Source organism: Equus caballus, chromosome 4 (assembly GCF_041296265.1).
Source record: "Equus caballus isolate H_3958 breed thoroughbred chromosome 4, TB-T2T, whole genome shotgun sequence".
In the NCBI taxonomy this organism is placed as follows: domain Eukaryota; kingdom Metazoa; phylum Chordata; class Mammalia; order Perissodactyla; family Equidae; genus Equus; species Equus caballus.
In genome coordinates, this window is record NC_091687.1 from 13176895 (window position 1) to 13204311 (window position 27417).

A 27417-nucleotide genomic window follows, 5' to 3' on the forward strand; every position below is an offset into this window, starting at 1 on the left:
GCCTACTACGTCAAAAGACTTTTTCTGGCTCTTCTCCATACTGCCATATTCCCACCTTAGAAGTTTGCAGAAGATGACGACAGCCAGTGACACTGAAAACTTACTATCGGGTGTTGTCGGAATTACTTGTGGTCATCCAGTAAGGAGAAACCAGAACAGCAGAGTCTGCAGTGTTCATTTTCACAAGCAGAGCACAGAAAGTCAAGAGCAAGGGATGTAGTGTCTGATGCCTAGGCTAAAATAATGGCACTGCCTGCTCCTAACTGCGTAAGTTCTCTGGGTCAAGGTTTCTATATCTTTAAAATAAGCTAGTAGTACTAACTTCATCAAAGGGTTGCGCTAAGTATTACATGAGATAATTAGGTAAAGTCTCTAAAATTGTGGCTAGCCCAAAGTGAGTACTCAAAAATATCATGATACAGCTATGGTCATTATTATCATATTTTTTCATGTGAATTGTCTAGTCCTTTCTTCGTTTCCTCTTATTTTTGAAATTTTGCTATTCTTAGGTTGTCCATGTAAGACCGCTAATTTCTCTAATTTTATTTCCATGTGAAGGACCCAGGAAGTACACTAAATGGAACCCAGTCACGTAAGATAACCAGTGACTGATTTCATATCAGGGAATCCAGTTGGCAGTGGAGAGCACCTGACAATTACAATAGGTACTTTTAATATAATCTTAAGTAGTAATCAAGCTTTCGATTTTGAGTCCTAAGTGTGCTGGCTTTATTGGCATGAGGTGACACACTGTAACAAAAGCAAACAAAGAAAAATTAACGAAAGATGATGATGGCAATCATCCTGCAATAGCCTAAGAAACAACTGTTGATAAAACAATTATTTTCATCATTGAAAATAATATTTATTTAGGATCTACTATGTGTAAGGCATGGACTTGGCCCAGCAAATGCGAAGAAATACACAGATGATCCTTGCCCTCAAGAGATATAATTATAGGGGCTGGCCCAGTGGCGCAGCGGTTAAGTTCCCACGCTCTGCTTTGGCGGCCTGGGGTTCGCCGGTTCGGATCCCGGGTGCGGACATGGCACCGCTTATCAAGCCATGCTGTGGCAGGCATCCCACATATAAAGGAGAGAAAGATGGGCACGGATGTTAGCTCAGGGCTAATATTCCTCAAAAAAAGATGGAAAAAGATATAACCTAGTTCATTTTCTTTTCTTTTTGGTGGGGGGGAAAGAAGGGTGGGTGTTAGATAGTGCTAGCTGCAGTATTTGACGTACTCTGTCATTACGCTTTACTATTGGGAAGAAAAGACTTCCCTTTATTAATTCTAAATTGGACTATTAAAATATTCCAAACTAGTTATGCCCCTAAATATAAGGTTTTGCTCAATCTCCACATTTTACTGAAGGCTTCCCCGGGAATGAAAAGAATGAGATGGCTAGTATGCGTTATGGGCCCATCACAGTTTTAAGTAGGTGACTAGACTGAAGGCTGCTGTTGAATAAATATTCTATGAGCTCCCAATAAGCACAGTACCTAGCACAGGCAAGGTGCTGAATTCAGGGACGGAGGGCAGCTGAGGAGTAGCTCTGGTCATCTATTTACTCTTTCTTTCTCTAAGCTTTCATCATAATGATATGTCTTAGAGTTTCTCTCTAGAAAGAAATGTACTGAATTCATACTGCAAACTTACCATTCCATCTGCCTGCTCTCATCGCTAAAAGGCAGTCATAATCACGGGGGCGAAGCCTGACTTATTCCCAATGCACTCTTTTTCACAGCTCATGTTAATATCTACCATGCAGTGACTCCCCTCGGCAGGCGCCAGGAAGTGGACCACTTTCAGTGGGAAGAACAGCTCTTCTCACTTAGGTGAAATAATTCCAGTGAGTCAGGCAGCCTTGGAAAGAGACACACTGACTGAACTAAGAGAAAAAAGAACTGCCGAATAGAACAGAACACGAGTGCTCATTTCCCCCAAGAGAGAAATGATGAGGCTGGTCTTCTAAAATGAATTAATAAAGTGGATGGTGAAATGCGACAGGCTCTAGGAGTGCTGGCTCGGGATGCTGTCCTGTTCATCCCATTCACATCCACAGCATGGGACAAGGGCAGTTCTCGGCTCAACTGGCAAGAACATCTGTGGGGCCTGAATTAGAGTAATGGATTAGTAATTAAGCATCCTGCTTTGGAAAATGAATTGCAGAGCCCTATATGCAGCAAATGGACAATCTGAAATTCAATTCATAGTGGTCATAAATTAGAAAACTTTAGCTTAAAAAAGTTGTATGTAAAAGATATTTTTTCCCAAGTGAAAATCCAGAATGACTGTGGAATTTAAAACTTTATTATTTGGCTTTCTATGAATACACCATGTCTAGTTTTAAAAACGAAGCATGCTTAAATGAGTTCTAACATTAAATTTAAAAAAAAAAAGCACACATTCAAAATGCAAGAGGAAGAGTACTTTCTTCATCATTGTGAAAGTATCACTTAAAAATACAACTGTATTCTGAAGGAGGGGGGTGTAATATTCCAAGTGTCTAAATTTTCAAGCAAAATTTCAAAACAAGCAGTAATTTTTAGCCTAGAGAGCAGCATCCATTCCCAAAGAATACAAGAATGCCTCCTGGAGTCACACAAAGCTACAGCCCTGAGGTAAACAATGCAAGGCATGAAATACAGGTAAGACCAAGAAGTTAAAACACACACATAAAATTACAGCCTCGACTATGTGGATATAGATTCAGGTTCCGTCATTAATGCTCCAAATAACCTCAGTAATATAATAAAATGTACGCACTGATTTTTTTTTCTAAAACTTGTGCTTTTTTCTAGATGGCTTAATAAAACATGGAATTTGTGGTCAAAGCAAATGATTTGAGAGAGGGAGACACGCCAATTATCTATTGGGCATAAGTTCTGGTGAATTCAGCGAAGAATAACTTTCAGAAGAAAAGGGAAAATTCCCCATATCCAGTGTTTCTTAATTTTCAAACTGCTTGAATTAAATAAACATAATGCAGGAATCGGACGTTTCATAGAGAATCTTTATGCGACAACTCAGGGAAAGATGACAGCTGTATTCCACGTCCCATTTATAAGTCCTGAATCTAAATTCATGATTGTAAGTTAAGAAAGGAAATACTATAAATTCTAATATTGTTTCCAGTACTGTATTTGAAACAATTTAAGTTTCTGTAGCCTATCTACGCTGACTCACCATCGATTGTGGCCATCACTGTGAGAGCAAGTAGAGTGAGCTAAAGGCATTCCATTTAACACTCTGGGTTCTTTAACACAAACTGACATATTTCCGTACATATTTATAAGGCTTGGTGGTTATTATTAGGCTATAATTGCAGTTGTTCCAACACCTAATAAGCCATGGTTGGAAAAACAAAGGCAGGTTAATTTGTGATTTCCTCTACTCATTCAGAGGCAAATTAAGTGTCAAACAGCTAATACAGAACATATTTCATTTTATGAGATTTTAATTTAATTCTGCACCATATCGTTGATGCCTTAATATAGGGTGGTTTATCTAAAAAGAGGAGCAATTTATAAACCTCTTTCAATAGAATCTTTAATGATAGGACAGGATAGCGTAATTATCGCAGCGCCTGCCATCCTTCTAAACAGAGATCTGTCGGCATTTCCATCATCCACACAAATTCTGTTTTCAAGAGACTTATAATTTAATTTTTAAAGTTGGCACCAGAAGAGCAATTATGTGTACAAAATAATGAGAATATCCCCAAATTTTGTCTTCTTATAATTAAAAATATTTATTCTAAAAACTTACTAAGCTCACTTGATCTCATTTTCACTAAGATAATTATATAGCGAGCATTTTGGAATGCAAGTTCTAGATAAAATCTTTTGACTTTTCCAGGTTACTGCTTTATCCCTTGGCAAAGAGGTGCTTTTAAGATTTCAGTAACCAAGCCATATTTGCTGAGATTACCCTCCACTCCTAAAGCGATCACGGGCTTCTACTTATACACCCCAGGAGGTGCAAAAGCAACCCGGGGATCCATGACTGAGTCAGGCCAGAACAGAAACGCTCAGTATTTGTCATGCCCCAACTGCTTCAAATGCGAACTCTCAGCATTTGTTTAGAGCTCCGGGATTTGAAGAGTGCTCACGTGAACACGGTTTCATTGACCTCTTCCTGCAATTTGGAGAGATGGTTGAGGCAGAGTACTTCATTTCCATGCAATGAAACCAATCCATGCAAGGCCAAGTGGCCAGAGTTCCCGGCACAGCTGAGTGCAAAGCAAGAATGGGACTTAAGCCCTCCGACTGCTCTCCACTGTCTCCCAGACTAGAGGATGTGCGCATCTACAGAGCACCTTTTACAAAGTGCCTGGCCCAGTGCTGGGCACTCTCCACAAAACTGGCAGAAGGCAGCGAGTGCTAACCAGGAAATGACCGGGCAAGGGGCTATGTGCTACAACAAAGGCACAAGCGAGGTGCTCTGAGGATGAGCCTCTGGGACCGCCAGCAAAGGTGACAGCTGAAGGAGGCCGTGAGGGTGAGGGGTTGAAGCAGGAGTTGGCCATGCAGAAAGGGAAGGCCACGGAGGGCCATGCAGAGAGAATGTGATGCTAGAAAGGCACAGAGGTGACACCTGCCCCAGCTCCCCGAACCTAGTGCAGAAGCTCAGGGTCTCCATCCAGGACCCCGTGAGGACCAGCAGTCCCAGACCCAGGTGCTCAGCAGACTCACCACAGAAATGAGATTCGCTCTCAGAACCTTCCAGGACTCCTCTTTTGAGGCTCAGGATTATCAACCAGCCTTACATCATGAATCTTCGATAACTAGACATTTAAGCAGCTAGAGAATAGTCTAGCCAATTTCTGTTAAAGTATCCTCGGCTGGAAAAGCAGGAAGTACTAAAATCTGTGACACTCCCAGCTCAGCAATCATATCTGAAAGGCGGGCCCCTCCCCCATGATTCTCCAAACTTGACCTGTCTTACCCTGTGATGCTCTTATCACTAGGGAGCTAACAGTGCAGGTACAGCCATCAGGGCCTAGAACACACAGTGTGGACTATAACACAGTGTGGACTATATTAGGGCTTGCTGTTGTTATATTCTGCCAAAGAACCAAGACCAGGGATTTTTATGGATAAATTCATATTTAAATTTAATGACAAGGCAAACTATAACGAACCCAGAGGAACTGGTTCACTCCATCATATAAACTCATTTTTTGGAATTTCTCTATAACGTGACTTTTGAAAGAGTGAAGAACTCTGAAATTCTATGGAAAATCTGATTTAAACGACCACATCACTGCAGAGTCCAAAGCCTGGGAGGAATCAGCCATCTGTGTCTCCAAGGCCACGCTAGCCCTTGCTGGCTCTGTACCACAGGGCTCGTCTGATGCAGAGATGCTCGTCTGAGACCCCTATGGTCCCATCTGGATCACAAAACCTCTGCGCAATGGGGTGAATGAAATGGCAGGTTTCAGCCTGAATTTGGAATTTCCTTGTCTCTGCATAGGGGGTTTTAAATTGGCCTCTTGGTTTTATCTGAGTGTATTTTTAGCAGGCTTTAGAACCCTGTAAATACTTACTTGTGTTCCAGTGAAAAGTCGAAGAATAAGTCACAAGTTTCTGTATTCTCCATCTATAAATACCCACTTCTCCTTTAATGCTTATAGAAGTCTGCAACACAGATTTATTACTTACCTCCGGGCAAATCTGCTCTGAAATTACAATTCAGTAATGGGAGATGGATCCAGAAAACTGTTGGTAAAATATTATATGTGTACTTGGGCATGTAGTTAGGGTTGTTAATATCAATTAATTCTGCTCACAGAGGAGGACTTGTTTTAAAACAACTTCATTTTTCTTTGGCATATATGTAATTACACAGCTGTAACTAATAGCCATGGAGATGCAATCTACCATCTAAATAACAAGCATTATTCTTCAAAGTATTACTTGTGCTTTTCTAACTTTACTGTCTCAGAAGGAAGGTTGATTACTAGATCCGAACACATGTATATATCAAGGCCATTAGTAAGGGACAGCCCTTCCCAGAGAGCGGCTCCACTTATAACGGTACACGACAGTTTTCTGGACAGTACTACGAAAGAATACTTCTTTAGTTTGCGAGTCCGCTATTCTTTTTCCTCCCAAACTGAACAGTGTTTATTTCCACGAGATTTTCTTCTCCCCTTTCTAATGTATGTTATCACAGCCATTCTTTCCTTTTATCTTTGTGCAGACCATGTGCTCAATCACATTTGCCATTTTGTTTGGGTGACGTTGCCATCGATCAAACGATTATTGGTGTACGTACACGGCGGCTATGAAAATTTACCATAAAAATTTCATTATGATTCGTTGTGATTCCTGGGACAAGACTTTCACCTAACAGAAATTTCAGCCTGAAAAACGTCAAACCCACTCTCAAACCAAACGCGTATTCTGAATGGTAACCTTGCATTAGGCCTCTACCTTTTAATTTAGTATTTACAGCCCACAGAACACACGTCAGCAAAATATACAGGAAATACTTGCCAGCCACCTAGTGTGACAGGCATTCTTCAGGAGGCAGCGGGATTCGGTTCAGTGAGCCCAGGAACAAACAGGCCTGCTGTATTTCAAAAGTAAATCTTAGACTTCTATCGCCTCTTCAAAGCTCAGGAGCCATACCGTTAGCACGAAATCCTGAGAGAATAAAAGCCAGTATTTTGTCACTAATGGGTAAAGTTTTAGTACTTACATATGCAACGGAGGAATCGGAGACGGATCGTAATGGTAACGCCCCTCATGATGTCTCGCATCAATGGGTACAGGAGGATGGAATGCAGGAAAAAGATGAGGAGGATCTGAAAAAGAAAGTTCAAACTGTATAAACGGAATACTTGGAAACAGAATTCCAATCCACGAAGCAACCCCGCTATGCTATCGTCACAACTGACACTGAATCTGCTTCAAGAAGTTGTGGAGGAACTCTTTAAAGTTCATTATGAGGCTCCAGGAGGCACCGCAGATGCATGATCAAGTAAACAACACCCGCACCTGAGAAAGCAGAGCTGTTGAATGCAACTAAAACCCGGACAGAAAAGCAAGAAAGAGGAACAACACATCCACCTAGTCTGGAAGAAAGCCTGGCCCGAGTGGAAGGGCTGAAGGAGCCACAAAACCAAGAGCAACAGATTACAAGACACTTACTTAGCTTAAAAATTATACTGTCAAGTGAATTTTAAACAAAGCCATAACATAAATACTACTTTCTTTTCTCCCATATCCATGATGCTTTTTAAGGGAAGGAGTCCTTGCTGAAGTCCCTGCTAAAATCCACGGCATATACAACCACATACTTACTACACACACACACACACTTTTTAAACATTTCAATGCATGCTCCCCTCCTTCTTGGCCTGAGTTAGGCCTCCAGAGTCCCGACACAAGGGCAGCAAATCCACAGTTGGGCCAAAGAAATGCTTCACGGCCTGGCTGGAAGAGATGAGCTAACCCTCTCGGACAGACAGAGGGAGGTTTGGCGCAAACTGAGGGAGCCCTGCCCCACATCCCTAACATTCGCCTTGGACCCAGACCTGCCTCCCCCCGTTCTGGCTCTGGCTGGTGTTCAACGACCCCGGGTTCCTGTGTGTGCGCTCACTTAAAATAGCTCCTCTCCTCCTGTTCACTCATAATAACTTACACAGAACGTCTCTGGCAAATTTGAAAACAAAGTTTTTTTGCTAAATAGTAATTCACGGCAAAAACTGAGAGTATCTCCAGATTTTATCATTAGAAGAACGGGCGCTAAAGTTTTCCCAAGTGTCAAGGAGCAAAATAAAGGAGTCCAAAACCTGGAGGTGTGACTCCACGGCTATGAGCCTCGTGTTACAGCAAAGACACCGAACTCGTTCTTCAAACACCACCTTCCACACGCGGTGGTCCTGGCAGCTTGCACGTGGCCATCAGGCCGCTGTTGCCCCAAACACTCCCAGGAACTGGTGTGTACACCAAACGTGCCTCAGAACGGCTTCCAGCTATTTCTAAAAGTCTGAAGATTTTGCCTGGACCTGAGGGGAGCAGCGGTCCAGACAATTCCAAAGGAGGCACCGCAAACCGATTCTGAGCGAAGGCTGGAAGAAGGCGGTGGGAGGGGCTGTGCCAAAAGCAAGGAGGGTGTAACAGGCACTCCCCCTGTAAATTTCCTTAAGCTCCTTAAGCGTGACTAGTACATGTGTGTATGTTGAAGTCAGGTGGTTTCATTTTCCTCCCTATACATTTCTCTTTTTTCCAAATTTTCTTCAAGTATCTTTTAGAATGTAAACAAAACTTAAAAAAAAATTATGTTTCACTTCCCTTGTTTTGTGCTTTGCCCTTGCTGCCTTCGCTTGAGAATTGAAGAGTACAGTCACGAGAAAAAAATGAGTGAAAAACTATTCGTAGCATCGATGGAACGAAGGATGTACCCAAAGCTGTGGTTCTACCAGATGTAGAACCTAGAACATTTCTGTGAGTAGAAGAGGAGTATTATCTGAAAAGGTCAATTGCTCACTGTATTTCGTGCTTGTTGTAAGATAAAGGGGGGTGGGGGGTGGTAGAGAGGGAGGAAAGGCATCCTCTTGGTGTTGTCACATCACTGTCACTGTGACATCGTGATGGACAACGATGCTGGAAATTCAACAGGTGATGGGTATAACAACTAGCTGATCCTTTATCACACTTTATACATTTTATAAAGTTCAGATGAAAAATTCAATTCTATTTTAAGTGCTCCACTTAGAATTTAACATTAAAAGGATGCCAGAGGTGGTTTCCTTGTAATGCGAATCTTGATAGCTGGTGGGCTAAGTTCGAAAGTTTATCCAACACCATTGTCAAATTCAGTGTCCCACATAACTCAGCAAACCCCGCAGAGCCAAAACGTTCGACTTTATTTAACCATTTTCAATGAAAATGGTTCATCCTTATTAACAATATAAAATTGAGTAATCTTTTTCGCTAGTTTGAAAGTCTGAGGCATACTCAGTGAATGCTTCTGCCTTGAGGTTTTAAAACAGGCCCCAGAGAATCAGACTGGAGTCTGGGGTAAGGTGGACAGCCATCAGACACGGGAATGGCTCTTCTTTCTCTTCCTCTCCCATTAGTGGTCACTGCCGATGCGAACACGCTAGCCTCCAGCATACTTCAAACTTTACACATGTCATCTACTCTTGGAAATTGCAGAAATAAACCTACTAGAACTGTGCGTAAATTAAGCATTCGTAAAGTGTGATCTACGTCCTCAGGGCTTCTCCCACACACATCTTATATGGCCATTTCAAGGGACACTGTGACAACTATGTCAGAGTTGGAAGACATTTCTGCTTCTCTACTTTTTGGCTCTTGGCTGTGTTCTGTGTGATTAAATTTTCTCCACCGATAAGTGGGTGTTCGCTGTATCTGACTTCTATACGTGGGTGCAACTAAGAATTACGATGAAGCACAAATCCGTATTTTTCATACAGACAGGGCTCAAAATGTGTGAATTTATTCCACATTCAATATATACCTCATGTATCCAGGAAATAATCGGCACTATCCTTCACATGAGTATTTATAGTGAAGCCGCAGTGGTTACGTACACAGGGGTGAAGACCAACCAGTTAATTCTATAAAATCAAATCCGTGAACCCAAGCAGGACAAAAATCTCTTTCCCAGGGAAAACCCGCAAGGCTAGCACAGACATTTGAAAGGCACTGTCATCTTTTCAGTCTCAAAAAATTAACAGGTCTTTAATTCACTCTCTTTCTTTCAGAATGAAAGAGAAAATGACCAAGCATTGCAAAAATATTTGAGAGGAAAATATAAAACACACCATTACCATGGCATTTAGTAGTCATTTCTCACTGCTGAGTCTATAGTGTTTTGTGAAATTAAAAGTTAATTCCGGGGGCCAGCCCAGTGGCATAGCAGTTAAGTCCGCATGCTCTGTTTTGGCGGCTGGGGGTTCACCGGTTCAGATCCCGGGCACGGTCCTACGCATAGCTTATCAAGCCATGCTGTGGCGGGCGTCCCACATATAAAGTAGAGAAAGATGGACACAGCTGTTAGCTCAAGGCCCATCTTCTTCAGCAAAAAGAGGAGGATTGACGGTGGATGTTAGCTCAGGGCTAATTTTCCTCAATAAAGAAATAAATAAAATATTTTTAATAAAATAAATTAATTCTGACTGAAAGTATGTGATGCATCTTGTAACACGGTACAAAGTATTTATTTATGTCCCAAGGAAATGTATGACTTCTGCATTCTGGAATTAGGTTAAATAAAGAACGAAAAATAAATGGATGTGATTAGATTTGAGCAAAGACATCTGGTTTTTGTTTAACTGTTTTACTATTTCTATTTGTTTCCCTCTCAATTTAGTTTAAAATAACTTCTGCTGGACTGATGAAGTCTGTGCGAACAATTATACCCGGGGTCAGTTATCAGTGGAAATAACACCTCTTAAGTCACTTTCTGGGAAAATGTGATGGAATAGCCCTAGTCCAATTCAAGACATGTTTGAGCACAGCTTAACATTATAAACAGGGAATAAAAAGCAGTGTGAGCATGTTCTCTAACATACATGGCATCACATGACATTAATCCTAACACATCTCTCAAAAAAAAAAAAACCTCCCGCACCCTCAAACGTTGAGTGCTTCCCTTGCATCTTGGCTGTTGTTTCTGTGCGGAAGACCAGCAGCACATTCCATTACGGGCCCCAGAAGCTGTCCAAGAAAACCCACATGACAAGACCAGGCCCGTGTCGCCAGCAGCCACCATAATTATCCACCTCACGGTTTATTATTTACACATGAGCAGCGCAGCTGCGGAGCATCATAACTCAAGAGTATGTGTAATAAGTTACCGCACTGCAGCCATCTCCTGTTCTGGCCCTTGACAAAACACCACATGATGACTTTTCCAAAGTCAGGCGAAAACTGCTGAAGCAGAAGGAAGTGCCACTAAGCCTGGCTACCTCCTATTTATCATACAATTTCCTGACTGATGGTTCCACAAACCAGCTGCTAAGTGCTGTGTACTCTACTGTCAGCAAACTAACGGGCTAAATGGAAGACAGGGAGAATAATGTGCAGAACCGGTGGAATCAATTTTACTGAGGGAATTAAAATTCTACCAGGTGGGGGGGAGCCTGTGCAGCAGTGGTAAGCAGTCAACTGTACATGCTTATGGTTGCAAAGATGATTTATTACAGACTTGCGAGAGGTCTGACCATTGGACCAAATTCCTCTACTAAACCGAGATTTGAAGAGTGCGTGTTATCCAAGGCTTGAGCGGAATAGTCTTTAAACCCCATAAATATGTAATTGGCTCGACACGTGTTTAAATTGAAATGCATAGTAAAAATATTTGTGCTGGGTATAGTTGTCAGTATTTGATTTCACGCTGGCTGTCATCACGCTGCACATTAAGGGTCTCATTAGGAATGAGAGGCATTGATTTTTAGGTCTCTTCACAGCAGCCTGGGTTGATCATAAAACCTGTAGCCAGAGAAAGACACTTAGAGATTTATCTTTGGCGGCATCGTTCTCCCAAGAAATAGTTTTAGTATCCTCAGGCTATAAGATCTCTTGGATGCCATTCCGGGAAACTGTCTTTTAAGGTTTGAAATTTACATACAAAAACTGTACATTAAAAAAGAGAGATCAAAGTCGGCATAGTTAGTGCCCTGAAGGAGTAATTCACCGAATGATACTTGAGCAGCCTGAAAGTGCCCAGGAAACAGCACAGGAGGACCCACAAGAGTAAAGTGCCAAGCGCCAAGAGTTCTCTTGGCTTGTTTAAAGGCTGAAGTTGTCTGCACACTGACTTTGGAATGTATTCTAGACCAGAACTAGAGATTATTTCTCCTGTCATTAGGGTCAGCCCTGCCTGTAGGAATGTCTAGTCTCCTCAGATTCACTTAAGCGCCTGCCATCAGTAGAAAGATCACTAAAACCACACGTGGGCAATATCCACTATGCTAGAGTGGAGGAAGAAATTCCTCCTCTGTCCTTCTGGCTTCTTTGGCTGGCCTAATAATAAAATTGACATAAGGTAGATTAACAGGAGAAAAACAAATTTAATTACATACATACAGGGGCCCCATAAGAATAGAAGGCCCAAAGAAAAGTCAGGCAATTGAGGCTTATATGCTATTCTGAGCTGAGGAGACGATGGTAGGTGGTCTGGGGCTTCAAGGGGAGGAAGATAATTCACAGGGAGATGGGAAGAGTAAATGTCTGGTAAACAAATGTTTGTCCTGCCATGCACAGAAGTCTTTTTTATGTAAAAGAAAGTTATCTTTGGTAATAGCTGACTTCCTGGTACAGGCTACCTACCTAAGTCCTTTTAGGCAGTTAAGGGGGAAGTAAACAGCTCTTCTTGAGTCTGTTGGGTCTTGACTGTCTTTAGTTCAAAATAATCCACATGCCGAAGTGGCACATTCTGAGGCAGCCTGCCCTTCATACCATCAATGCCAAAGTCAAAATAATCATCCAGCATCTATCAAATGTTACGTCTCAAGCAGCAGAGAGAAGGAGGAGAGAGAGACTCTCACCACCCCAATGAGACAGTGGAGAGGTACCCAGGCCTCACCTCTGCCTCTTCCTACCTTTGGCATCTCCAGTCATCACCTTGGCACCTGTCAGGCATTTTCCAGGGCTCAGGGGCCTGAGGGAGACATCACCATGTGGCCTGACTCCAACACTTAGACTGACTCCCTCATTCAGACATCCTTGTATTCCTGGCCGATGAACAGGAATATGCCTGTGGACAACATGGCACCAGAAAGGAGCTGATCTGGCGCCCTCTTGGACACCCAGGGATGCCTGACCAGGAATGTCTAGAGCATCAAGGCAGTCTGTGGCCCTCCTAGTCTACTATGAGCGGGATCTAAGGAAGGAAACCCCACAGGGACCAGCTGTGGACTTGCTGTGTGTCCCAGTGGAATCATCCCATGGAGCACTCATGGAACATCAAGAATCTTCTTTCTGGTCTTAGATGCATGTGGTATGGAGTTGGAAACATCTCCAGAATCATTAATGTGGATCATCTTGTTTTTAAGACCCTCCATAATGTGGTACAAGTTTTAAGAAACTGTAGTTCGAATACTCTCCGGAAATCTTACAGATGCCTTGCATGAAAAAGAAAAGAAATATTCTATTATTTTATGACTTTATATTAAGGCAGGAACCTTAACTTGTAGAGCATATGTTATAGGAGAGATCCACAAACTGCAGTGTGGGGGTCAGTTTTTATTAATAAAGTTTTATTGGAATACAGGCGTCTTCTTTTTTTTTTCTTTTTGTGAGGGAGATTGGCCCCTGAGCTAACATCTGTTGCCAGTCTTCCTCTTTTTGCTTGAGGAAGACTGTCACCAAGTTAACATCCATGCCAGTCTTCCTCCACTCTATGTGGGACGCTGCCACAGCGTGGCTCAATGAGTGGTGCCAGATCCGTGCCCAGGATGCAAACCCACAAACACTGGGCCTCTGAAGCGGAGCATGCAAACTTAACCACTACACCACCAAGCCGGCCCCCAGGTGTGCTCCTTTGTTCACGTATTTCCTATGGCTGCTTTCACTTTACAGCAGCAGAGCTGACTAGTTTTGACAGAGAACATATGACCCACAAAACCTAACATATTTTCTATCTGGCCCTTTACAGAAATCATTTCGACAAACTCTGTCCTAGCATACCACAATAAACTAATTTCAGAAATTTTTGCATTTCAGAAAAACCACTCATCAATTTTTTCTTTATCGAGATGTAGGTTTTGAGTGACAACACTATATACATAAACTATTTTTATGCCAATTTGTGTGACTTTAAAATATCACTATGGTAGAAGTGTTCATACTAATAATTATTCAGAGAAAGGTCACTTATATTCTGAGATTTTAGCAAAATCTATCATAAATAAATTCTAAGAGAAGAACAGTAATGGAGGGGGCCGGCCCCGTGGCTGAGTGGTTAAGTTTGCACTCCGCTTCGGCAGCCCAGGGTTCTGCCATTTTGGTTCCTGGGCGTGGACATGGCACCACTCATCAGGCCATGTTGAGGTGGCGTCCCACATGCCACAACTAAAATATACAACTATGTACTGGGGGTATTTGGGGAGAAAAAGCAGTAAAATTAAATTAAATTTAAAAAAAAAGAACAATAATGGATCAAACTGACCATAAATCTAGCAAATAATCACTTAACATTTGCAAATTTAAGTTTCCTTATAAATTAAGTAAACATACACAAAGTTACACAGAAAGCTAATCAAAAACAAAAACTACGCTGTTTCTAAAACCCGATTTTTACTTCTGGTAATTACCTAACATCCCAATCAATTTTTACTTCTGGTAACTACCCAACATCCCTGCCTCCTCTTGTATGAATTTGCATGGGCATTCCCCGCTACTCGAATAGCCATCTTTCTATCATTTCCTTCGTGCAAGCATGTAGGCATATTATATTAATTTAATTAATATTTTTAGACCTAAATGCTACCAGCACTACACTCTGGTCATACCACAATTCATCCATGCCACTCTCCTTAACATAGTCATGTGTTTCCACATAATTAAAAGACAAAGAAAACAACAAATAGCCCTCTGTAAGTAAAGCGACAAATCTCTGCCTTTCACACCTCAGATGTGTCCTGGGTAGTAAAAAAACGATCGCTCCCTCCCCTTTCTGGTCCCTTCTAACTTCTTTCACCAGTAAGTCTTTGCTTGTGTCTCAGCTAAACATCACACCCAGTGGACTCCCAATGGCAGAAACAGACCACATCTTCCTGCTGGCCGACCAATGAAATCCTTGCATCCAGAGTCTCCGGAATGTGTCTTGCCTGTGATCTCAAATATATGCATCCATGACATTTTTGTTGTTTCTAGCTTTCCCACCAGAATAAGAGAGAAAAAATAAACAGAGGGAAAGGCAGCAAAGAGAAAGGAGAGAAGGTTTACAGCTATTATCCTGAAACTGCAGGACTCTGTGAGGGAAAGCACACGAAAACATACGAGGAACATTTAAGAGACAAACCAATTTACTTTGAAATATGCTAACTGTATTTTCAATGACAATAAGCAAGCATGGAAATTAAAAGACAGAAACTGGCTACTAGTGACAAATTCTTACATCAATGGCCTTTTTTTTTTTTTTGTACAGCACAATTCAAAAGCCAAATTCATGGTTCTAAAAATAGACACTGGAATCCTTAATACGGACGAAATGAAAGCAGAGTATGAAATGTTTCCAGGAAAAGCGTTCGGTATCTCAGATCTAAGTACAGAAGCTGTGGAGGACACAATGGACTTGGTAGTTGCCCAGTTTCGTTAGCAAATCAACAATGAATCAACAAAGGTGGGGTCTAGAAGCTATGTCCTATCCTATCCCCTATAACGTGGGGAGAGGGTGGCAGAGCTGGTGTCTTTTCCACTCCAAAGCTAGTGCTCTGAAACGCTCCCTACAGCGACACTGTCAGAGTTCAGGCTTTTTATCATCTCTCATCTAAACCAGTCTCCAGACTTACATCCCTAAACCCTAGTCTGGACCCTAGACTGGACCACATCCCTCCTTGCTCCCAAAATCTGCAGCGGCCTAGGACAACCATCCCAGTCCAGCCCAACCTCTACCACGGCATTCAGGCCCCCAGTGACCTAGCACATCCAGGATACTTCCTCATCCAAGAGTTGGTGCCCCCTCAGCCAGCACTCATTGTCTGCCCCCTCAGTGGAGAACCGACTCCCTCTTATGCTGAAAATATCACCCCCTTAGTCAAGCATCCCTGAGGCCCCATGGGAACACTTGCTCCTTTCTCCCTTCTCCATCATCCAGTCAGGCGGGACCATCCCAGACAACCTGTGGAACTCTGCTCCACATCGTGTCCTTGCCGTCTCCTCTCTCACTGGACTCTACGCTCTCTGAGGGGCCCTGTGTTCCTACTCAGGTGCTCGTCCTCACCGAGTATGCCTGTACCAAGGGCTGAGCTGCAAGTACAGCTGTGGCGCATAAACACACAGAAAAGACAAGCTCTTACTGAGTTCCACTACCATGCCAGGCACCATGGTGACAAGTCCCTGCCGCTGTCAGATCAGAAATGTCTACTTCACCTCCCAGGCTAGCTGGGGCATGAGAGCAGAAGAGGCTCACTTATCCTTGTACACCCAGTAGGAACTCAATAAGTGCTGAATATATGAAAGGTGAAGGAGAGAGGAAAGACAAGAAAGTGAGGCCAGGCACTGGCAGCGGTGGACCAGGCCAGTCTGCTGGGACTCTTCCATCTATTTAATGCACTTCCATCAACAGGCGAAGCCAGGGTACCCCAAAGGCATAGCCCCCGCCACCTCTTCTGAATCTCCCCTGTGCAGGTTTCCAGGGGCTCCCCACGTTCAGAGCGTGCCGAGGCCAACTCCCAGCAGATGCCTGCATACCCCACGCCCAGTCACCGCTCTCAAGTTCATCAAGGCTGCCTGCTTCCTCCCGGGCGGCATACGACGTCGCCACCCCTAAGCGGGGTCAGACAATGCTGGGCGCTCAGCAATAACGTCCCCACGTTGGGTTTTTTCCAAGACACTGAATGTCCTTTCCCACCAAGGAAACGCTGATGCTCCAGTGAATTCAGGATACTTGAGCAGGCTGCTAAGACCCGTAGGGAAAAAGCTCTTTGACACAAAAGGTTGGAGGTCAAAAGTTTAAAAGCTCATGACAGAAATGACAGGGGGCCCCCTCGCCCCCACTCCCTCCTTTTTTTGTCAATAACATCAAAGGCCCTGGCCTGTTCTTAATGCTATTATTGTTAGGCCTTTGGAATCCACTGAAATCCCACCATGTTTATTGCACATTGGGTGCACTGAGAGGCTCCACTTTTTTCTCCCTTCCACTCTGAATTCTCACTGCCTAGGAAGCGCCATGAAGCGGGAACACACAAAGCTTTTAGGCAAAGAGTTTATTTAAGTGTTTCTTTCACCATGATTGTAAAATCATAAAGTGCATGAAGGGATTCCCTTGCAAGGATGAGCAAGGAAAGCAGAAGGAGAGAATTCCCCATGGCTAGGGAAAAAAATCTCTTTCAAACTTCTTAGCTCATGGGAATGCAAGGACCAGAATATTCCCCATTTTTCTTATATTTCTCTTTTTTTTTTGCAACCCGACATTAGCCATGAGGCACACATTTTACACATGCCCTCAAAGATACTGTCTTTGTCAGCATACATCAAACGGCATCATTTGAGGGAAATATCTTTCTCCTTAAGGAGGTACTCAAACAGCCGGCTAAGGCATTTACACCTCTGGCATCCCCACCATTATTGACTGAGATGGCCAAAGTCTGGAAACTCCCAATGCCTGACACTTCCTTTGGTCCATTAATAAAGTTAAGTTCATCAAATTATTACAGTGATAGCATAGACCAAGAAAGGAGGAAATTCAAAGAAAAAAACCAAAACCTATTAAGTTTGTCATAATATCACACTTGAACTCTCCACCCTTATCGGAAGGTGGGGCCAATCTGGCGGCGCCACCTGTCGGCCCCCTGCCGTTCAGGGTCATTCGACTTACCTGACCACCTCCCTCCTTCAGAGTTCACGCACAGCCGCCAAGCTGCATGCATGTTCTATTCCAACTTAAAATGCCCAAAGGTCACACTTGGGACTTCCTCTCTTGGTGGTTGCCTTTCCCTTCACTGCTATCTCGCTTGGCTTCCTGTCCATTCTTAGCCTAACCCCTTTTGGAATGCTGACTAAATTTCAGATTACGCTCCTTAGAGCACCTGCGCCCACAGGAATGCCCTTGGATGTCTAAACTATACTGCACCAAGCTTCTGGTACAACACCCCACCATGAAGACAGAGGCCACCCGTTTCCTCTCCCCCTCCACATTTCCTACAGCTCACACAAGCTAAACTGCTCAGAAATATCCAAGAGGAAATTAAACTGCCAGTGTTCTGCTTCAGGACTGGGGGGAACGACAGACTTGGGGGTGTCAACAAACCTTCCAGACTATTCAGCTGGGCACTTCTTCCTGGAGAAGCCAATGGTGCGAGACTGCTTTCACTCAGTGGGGGGCTGTGGGATTGCTGCCTGTGCTTCCCTGAGGCCCCAGCTCCCCTGCCCACTTCCCCTACTGCTGCCAGGACCACCTCTGCCCCGGCTGCTTCCATCCTACCTCCAACCTCAGCAGCGCTCCTTGACAAACACGCTGCCTCAAGGGGTGAGCTAACTGGCCGGTTCTTCCCTAGGCCCTCGGTGAGCACTCGGCAGCTCCTCACCTTGTCTAAACAGGCCCAGGCTCTACATGGTCTCAAGTGATCGCCATCTGGGTCCTCTCCTCCGTCTCCCCCAAAGGGACCCTGGTTTCTAGATCAGCTGCATGGGACACAGTCTTTACAAATTCACTTGGTAGGTGTCCAAACTCAGTGACATCCGTTTGTTCCCACACGCCCCTAAGGACAGAGAACACGGTCTACTTCTGGAGTCCATGTCTACACCTGGGTCCACCTATAGCCCTACGGACTACGGCCTCAATACAGGAGCGGGCATCTTCCCTGGTAATAGTGGACAGACCCTTACAGAGATGACCCCATTCTGCGCTTTCTCAATGAGCTCCCACTTGTCAGAGTGGAATCTACACACACTTCTAGACAGTACGGCTGCTTCTCACACTTTGCTGTTTGCAAGTGTTAATAAAGACTCAAAGAGCGATAATGTCAGAACTTCGGTGTATTTAAAACAAAGCACGGATTTAATAGCTAATACCATGCAATACACCAAATTGATGGTGACCTACAGGTCATCTTGGAGCCAATATATATTTGCACATAATTTATCACCTTCTCAGTATGAAATCTTAGAAAAATCCATCCTTCCCACTCAGTTTTCCCCTTCTCCAAAGTCAGGAGAAGGCCAAACATTTAGCAGACTGAAATGACCATAATGACTATAATCATAATATAGAGTTTCTTCACCCATAAAATAAGGCCAATAAGACCCAGCCCTATTAACTCCACAAAGTTGTTTAGGGGGCCAAGTGACATGGGTGGATGGTTCATAAATTCTAAAGTATTAACATTTAAGGGGTTATCATTAATTCTGTGTTTCTCCTTCAATATCGACATCTAAGTTAACATCGATAGTCAAGTTCTCCAAGAAAAACCCAACTCTGTCCCCTAGATTCCAGATTAGCCATACAGTGTCACCAACTCAACCACCAGGGGAGAGGGAAAAAAATTACAGTCACAGATACTTTCAAATAATAAATAGCTATCATTTATTGACCACTCACTATGTGCTAAGGATTACCCTGAACACTTTTCATATGTTTCTTGTCTATACCACATGATAACTCAGCAAAGTAGGTGTTCCTATGCCTGTTTCACAATTGAGAAAACGGGGATCAGAGAAGACAAGAAGTTAAAGGCACCCGGGTAGGAAATGACAAAGTTTGGCCTCAGGTCCAGATCAGCCCGACAGCACTGCAGTAGGGCCAGCTTCCCGGGCAAGCGACCCAGGCCCCCTCAGAAGGCCCCACGCCCGGTTTAATGTTCTGCAGTCGCCATCTTGAAATTTTTGAGCAAAGGCCCCACATTTTCTTTTTGCGCTGGGCCCCACAATTACGCTGCTAGTCCTGAGTACAGCTGTACTCCCTCTCACAGGTATTCCACCGCTTCACTCTTCTCAACAACAAAAGCAAGAAGCAGCTAAAAGGCCTTGTCATCCATGCACCCAGTTATCCTTCCCATCCCACCATCATCCCATGTCCAGAGGTGGGCAAAGGGGCAGCCTTCCTCCAGGGGGCCCCACCTCAGGCACACATCCTCTGGTCCAGTCGCCCCAGCACCCCAGACACTTCTCCCAGACACAGGAGACCCAGCTCAGCAGACAGCGGGGCCCAGCATGCTGGCTGGGTGGACACAGGCTGGACCCCATGATGACACCGTCTTGCTTGCCGTGGCCATGCTAGCAAAGTCGCCCTGCCATCCGCCAGCCATCCTGAGGGCTAACTGGCTTGTTTTAATCAAGACTGAATGAAGCCCCTCTACACATAAATAAATCACAATTACTAACTCGAGCGGCCCTCCCTCCCCAGGCGGGCGGTGGCCAAGGAATTCCCAGGCCCGGGAGGCCAGCACAAAGGCCCGGCGGCTGCAATATCCGCTGCTCAGCTCCGTTTATTATTTAAACAGTTTCTTAACGACTCTTCCCGGAGGTGAGCGGGGGCCAAACTGTTTTCCTTCCCTTCACAAAGCAGATCTGCATGGCTTATTTGAATGTCTCCAAGGTTTACTTTAGTCCCCGGTTAAATACCTTCCACCGCAGAGTCAAACAAACAGTTCACTTCATTAGCAAGGCAAACAATCTAGCGGGAGAATACCAGCACTTGAGGGGACCCAGGCTGGGCCGCCACCCTCGCCCGGGAGCCGGCTGGCCCTCCAGTCGGGCAGCAGCGCGTGCAGCTCACTTCAAAAGCCTTTTCACAAATACTTCACACATTCACTGGTAATTAACAGATAACCCCGAAGAGATTATCTGCCCGGAGGCTGAGGGCCCTGGAGGATTAGCCCCAGGGCCGCTCTGGAGCAGGCAGAGCAGGAGGGCACAGCTTTTTTCTAGAAGCACAAGTTGATAAAGTCATCTGGGTAAACCCCGCAGCGAGAAGCTCCCCCAGTTTAAAATAACAGAGCAACATCTCCTTGAAATAATACTCATTTTAGCAACAAGCTGCCAGGGTGTGCCTGGGTAAAACCCATGGGCCGGGACAACAAGTGGCCACGGGGATGGGAGTTTAGGACAGGGACCAGGACAGGAGTGCAAGCATGTGGCTTGCTCTCCGGATTCCAGCTCAGGAGCTGGAGACGGCGCTTTCTCAGAAAAGACTTAGGGTGCGCTGGAAAAACTGGGGGACGGGGGGGGGTGAGCAAGTTAGAGTCGGTGCTTCATCAGCAGCTGCCAGAGAGCCCGGAGGAGCGGGGCAGCAGCCCACTGAAGCCTGAAGCCCTCGTGACTGCCCTCACTGGCGCTGCCCGGCCTGGCCTTGGGATTGGTTTGCAGATGGAGACAGACCCCGCGCCTGTCACTAGCTTCCTCCACACGACTGTTCCTCAGGACCTCATGTCACACCTTTCCTTTCAGGGCACAGGAAACCATTCGGGGCTCATATTTAAAAAAGAGAAGGGATCCACTCTCTTTTTTCTTTAAGAACACACGTACACCCACCACCATCACCCCGCACGTATTCACATATCACAACAGCAGACAGTCACAACAAACAAAAAGGGTCTGGGCGGTAGGCGTCCCTATTAGGCTTGAATTTGGGGGTTCACCCGAGTTGCGGTTGAGCCGGACAGGGTCAGGTTCAGCAATTCTCGGACTCATGGCTTTTAAGAAGTTGGTAAACCTCACATGCCGACTGCAATAAATCATACAAGTCTCTATTAAAACTATAAATCACTCATGAAATTTAATACTGTCATGAAGAGTAATTAAGTGCTAATGTAATAAATCTACAAAAGAAAAAACACACAATAACGCGGCATCTTAAGAGTAAGGGAACACTTGTGTCTCGGAGCTTTTAAGACACGTCTTTGCGCCCTGAGAATAAAGTCTGTCTGTTTTCCTACTCAAAGCCCGTGGTCCTCAAGAGAGTAAAAGCATCATTAAAGGGCCTTGTTCCCAAATAAACTCAGGACCAAGAGCCAAAGACACGATGCCCTTCTTCAAGGCAGAAAAAAACACCCAAATTTATCTCAGGTCTGCAATATCCCAGGAGGAAAACAGAAAGGGATGGAAGGAGAAGAACAGGAGGAGATAAGGAGGTGAGACCCTGTGCAAGAGGTTCGTGAGTCGGAAGGAAGTTTTAGGAAGAAGTCACAGGAGTCCTTGTGCTGTGACCGCTTCCCCTGGCCTGACCTAAAGTAACCGCTTCATTGATACACAATTTGCCTTCACCCCATCAACTCCTCGCATCTTTCCATTTTAGATAGGACCATTAGAACCAGGAATTCTGTCCTGGGCTGCTTCAGTCATTCCACCTCAGGACTCAATAACTGCTGGGTAAATACATGAATAAGCAAAAATCGATTCAGGGTCCAAACCCAATCAGCACAGCTGGGTCCCAGGCACCGTGGGGGCCCTGTGGACACGGAGGGCCAAACAGGCATTCCGCTAACAAGGACACCAGCTCCAAAGAGCCCTGGTGAAAAGGTGGCCCCCAGGTGAGAGTGGGGAGGGAAGAGGTGGGGAGGGAAGAGGGTCAGAGAAACCTCCTCGCCTTGCGGAGAAGCCTTGTTGAGAAAGGAGCTGGAGTGGTGAGAACCTGCAGAGAGGGTGTGAGGCAGCAGGGTGACCTGGGGACCCAGGACTACTTTAGAGCACTGGTCCTCAAGGCGCGTGCCTCCAATCAGCTGGAGGGCCTGTTAATTTGCCACTTGCTGGCCCTCCCCCCACCCCCGACGAGTTTCTCATTCTTAGGCTTGGGATGGGCGGACGGGAGGAGAATTTGCATTTCTAATAAGTTCCTAGGTGATGCTGATGCTGCTTATCTAGGGGACTCCACTTGGAGAACCACAGCTCTAGAAACACAGAAACACATGGAAGAAAATGAGGCCAGACCAGGGAGGGTCGTGCATGCGACACCAACGAGCCGGGAGGAGTGTACACAGAGAGGAAATGGTCAGATGTACATTTCAGAAATATTACTGGCGGTAACCTGGAGAATGGAGTGGTTAGGATGAAATTAGGTGAGGAGTAAGAGCTGTAAAGGCTCAAAAATCAAAGTAGGGCAGTGGGAGCGGAAATAAACGGGTGGGGGAGAGTCAGAGCGAAAGATGAAAGGATGTGTTAAGAGAAAGAAAGAAGGCTGGCTGACTCCGGGGGTGTCTGTTGATGGCGGTACTGCGTCAGTCCACCTTAGTGGTGGGAACACAGAGGACAGGCAGTGGCCCTGGACGAAGCAGCCGGCAGGGCATGGGTTCAGTCTGGGATGGGTGGGTTGTGAGCAAACCTCGACATCCAGGCTCCAGGCAAATGTCTGGATACTGGTGGATCCAGGTCTGGCCTTCCGGAGCTAAGTCTGGGCTGGAGATGGGAGATGCCATTAGAGTGAGTGAAGTCGGCCAGGGAGAGGGTACAGAATGACAGGAGATGCCTGGAGCGAGGCCAGCAGTTAGGGGATGAGCAGAGGAAGGGGACAAAGCAAGACTGCGTGAGACAGAAATATCGAGACCCAGGAGAACCAGCAGTGAGAGTGTGCACTGCAGTTAGGTGATGGAGCGGGGCGAGCTGAGGAGGTGAAGACCGTGACACATCCCCCAGTAGTTTGGCTGCAGAGAGGAGACAGGGCAGCAGCTCAAGAAGATCCCAGGGTCAGGCTGGTGTTGTGTGTGGGGGTTTTCAACTTTGTTCATGGATAGGAGGCATCTGAGCGTGTGTTACGTGGAGGGGATGGCACCAGTCACAGGAAGACAGAAATGAGGGGACAGCACTGATGGCTCAGGTTTCCTGGAACCTGGAACAGGAAGCAGGTTAGCCCCACTCACTTCCCCGAGAGGAGAGGGAAGAGAGTGGGAGGGAAGGGGCTGGCTTTAAAGCGTGTCGGGTAAAGAACCTGCTCTGTTCCCACCCCAGGCTCATGTGAGAAATGTCAGAGCTGCTGGCACTGCTGAGTCAGGTGTGGCTCTTCTAAAATAGAGGACACAGTTTGAGAAACAAAAGGTGGGGTGCAGGCCACTCCTTTAAGGAGTCTCAGCTTGAAGGATGCATTCAGAATGATCACACCCCTCACTTCCTTCCCACTGGCAAACAGAACTGCTAAAATCAGCCAGGAGCTTGTGCGCCAGGGTCCCTCCCAATCCCTGATCCACGGCTGCACCTCTTTCACCCCTGAGATGCTCGCCACGGGGCCACCACCTTCTCTGCCTAGAGACAACGAAGGAAGAGATTCCAGGAGCCAGGTCAGAGCAGCGGAGAGCAGACAGGATGGGGTGGAGAAATCTACAGTGGAAATCCTCCACCAAACCAGATTGCCCCCAGGAGGAAGAATCTAGGACCGGGTGCCCTCAAAAGAGGAGTGCCTAAAAGTTGGACGTGAGCCCAGAGTCCTTAGGCTCAGGACTGTACCTAGGGAGAGAGGTGGGGGCGCTGGGGGCTGGCTGCAGCGGCAGGGCCAAGAGGGTTTTACGAGGTGGCAGCAGCTGCAGCCGCTCTGAGGCCAGCAGAAGGGACGTTTAATAAAAGCTGTGGTCAATTTCACCCCCTTCACAGCCCTGAATTCGGTCTCTTTATTTACAGCCCTGGACACGCTGTGGGAAATCAGAGGGGCCAGGAAAAGGAGCGGGAAGAGAGACAGAGACAGAAAGAGTTAACAGGCAACAGCTTTTAGAGGGTAAAGCATTTCAGAAACAGCGAATTCACTGGCACTCCCTGCTGCTTTTATTGCTTTCGCTCAACAGCTGGAGAAAATGTTTGATCAAAATATTTGTATTATTGTGTTTAAGTGAAATGACATATGACAGCTCATTATCCCAAACTCAGAATTCCCACAGCATCTGTCACAGCCACCCTATTAGAGACAGTCACTCCCCCTGGAAGATGGAGAGGCATGGGGTGGAAGATGCCAGCGATAAAGCAGCAGGCATCAGACCCCAGGCATTCTCAGCCCCCACAGGCCCTCGCCCAGGCTCCGATTAAGCAAGGAGGGGTGATGCTGGAGGCAGAGGCAGGTGAGGGCCAGGCCTGTGCCCCAGAGCGCGCCCCTGCCCTGGGCCTCAGCGCTCTCCTTCCCCTCCGCAGCCAGGAGCACAAGGCCCACCCAACCTGGGGCTTCCGCATCCAGGACAATGGCCAGGATCTCCCCTCCTAAGACATTATCTGGCAAGATTGTTTGGCAAGCTCTATTTATTGATCTAAATTTTAACAAAATATCTCTCCCACGCCTTCTGCCTCCAGGCAGATTCAAAAGGAGAAAAGATAACTTTTTAAAAATCATCACACCATTTTCTCCATCCTGAAGTGAATGATGACCTGACTGTGCAGAATTTGTCTTTACGACCACAAGTTCCTTTCCATGACAACCTTTGAGTAAAGCGTCTCAGGTCTGCTCCTGCTGTGTTTTTCCAACACACCACTAGTGAAGCCCTAAGGACAGACGCATGTATGTTCCCCACTAGACACCCAGCGGAAGGAAAATCATCTATTCAGTGCTTACTGCGTGCCTGGCACATTTCTGAGAACTTTATTTACCTTTTTAATTCCCGCAACAATTCCAGGAAGCACGCACGCGATATTACCTTCTCTTCACAGTTAAGGAGAGTCATGCTCAGCTCAGAGAGGGTGAGCAATAGGCCCAAAGTCTCACAGCTCATAAGCGGAGGAGTCAGGATGTAAAGCCTGTCTGCCTTCCACTGCACGCTGGTGCTGTCCAGAGAAATGAAGCAGTCTGCGGATGGATGCCCACCAGAAGGCTGGAGGGAGCGCTGATACACTGCGAGTGCGCTCCTCAGCACACATTCAACTCATCCAAACGCTTAGACAAAACACAGTTCATTTCTCCCCCATCTCTCTGTCTCTGTGCAATGTCCTAGGGAGAGATCCACACTAATGGAAAAGGAAACTCTAAGTTTTAACCCCATTTCAGCCACTCACCGAATAAGACGTTTGGAGTCCTCCCTCTTGAGATTTCTGAATCCCAACTTCCCCACCCACACAATCGGGGAGGTGATCCATTCCTGCTCAAGGGGCTACCGATGCCGCGGGTGGCAAAGAGCTCTGAGCGGACATGCCCTAGGATAACTTCATACAGATTATCCCATTTCTCTGAACATCCATTTTCTCAGGTGTAAAACCCGCCGCCCCCACCCACAGCTCACTTCAGGAATCCAAACCAAATGAGATAACGTATACAAAAGTGCTCTATAAACTGGAAAGTGCTATGTCCATTTAGGATCTCTTCCATCTCGTCATTTGCAGAAATCATACTGCCTTGTTTTTAGTAGTGCTATTTACTCAAAAATTAAAAATGCCCCTAATTCTCTAATGGGTCCGACTGCTCAGCTATCTCATGAGAAACCGCAATCAACACTGTGCCTAAGATGAGGCCAGTATGGGATTCTCTTTATCTGGCCTGCCTCCAGAAAGGATGGATCACAAATGTCACAGCCCAGTTCCTACTCACGCTTGTCACATGTTTTGAGGCTGGAACACCTAAGACTGGGTGGGCAGAAGGGCTGACATCTGTGGGTGGTCCTGGGACTCTAATAGTGAGATGTCCATAAAAATGATGCGCTGCAGCCCTTCCTCCAGGAACTGGAGTCCCCGCACCCCCAGGAGAGGGTGGTGACACCAGGAGCACCATCTGCAGAGGCCAGGGAAGCTCGCCCCAGAAGACTTCAGCCTTCACCAGCTTCCAGATTGCCCACACAGGGAATCCCTGGGACACACCACTTGTAGAGAAACCGGTTGCTGTATCAATAGTAACTTCATGTTTGACGAGCTCAGAGCCAAAAACTTAGGGGTAGGAAATACAAAGGCAAGCCAAGATTTCACACTCTCACCAGGATGCTAACTTTGAATGATGACTTCCCTTGAATTCCACGTCATATCCCATGTTGTTTTTATAACAGAAAATCAATCCACCCAGCAATCAATGACTCAAAGGATCGATACGTAAAATAAAGCACGCTGAATCGTTTTTTAAGAGGAGTAATATTTGTTATTTACTAGATTCGTTTTTCCTCTGTAACAACAAATTTTTCTACAGTAAACACATATTTTAAAATTTAAAACAGACAATTCTGAGCACCTGATATTCTAGAAGCTTCTATGCAAAGCATGCTCATGCCAGAGTCAGTGCACCAAAGCACAAATAAAGGGCCCTGGATGACTGCGAAACTCCAGCAGCACGTGCCAACCTTCCACACTACGGAACGAGGATGTAATAAGTCACCCGGTGTTGTGGGTTGAATTCTGTCCCCGGAAAAGACATGCTGAAGCTCTAACGCCTAGAATGTAGGAATGTGATCTTACATGGAAACAGGCGCTTTGCAGAAGTAATTAGGTTAGATGAGGTCATCAGGGCGGGCCCTGAGTCAGTGTCACTAGTGTCTTTCTAAGAAGAGACCAGGACACAGACACACACAGGAAGAAGGTCATGGAAGGACAGAAGCAGAGATTGGAGTGACGCTGCCACAGCCAAGGAATACCTGGGGCCACCAGAAGCTGGAAGAGGCAAGGAAGGATCTTCCCTAGAAGTTTCGAAGGGAACATGGCCCTGCCAACAGCTCAGTTTCAGACCTGAAACCTCCAGAAGTGTGAGAGGATGAATTTCTGTTGTGTTAAGCTACCCAGGCTGTGGGACTTTGTTATGGGAGGGAGCCCCAGGCAATGCTGCAGTCTTGTTTTAGGAAGCCCATGGTACAGCAGCAACTAGTGGAGAGAAGTCCACGTGCTGTTCTCCTG

General features: G+C 45.7%; 1 protein-coding gene across 8 annotated transcripts in view; it reads right to left on the reverse strand.

Moving 5' to 3' along the window:
• The window catches only part of GLI3 (GLI family zinc finger 3), a 263246-nt gene that overhangs the window by 107477 nt on the left and 128352 nt on the right, over positions 1–27417 (reverse strand). For all 8 annotated transcript variants that reach the window (XM_070264361.1, XM_070264360.1, XM_070264358.1 and 5 more), the window contains one exon: positions 6710–6815. In XM_070264361.1, the coding sequence (XP_070120462.1) occupies positions 6710–6815 (106 nt within the window). The remainder of the gene's footprint in view (positions 1–6709; positions 6816–27417) is intronic.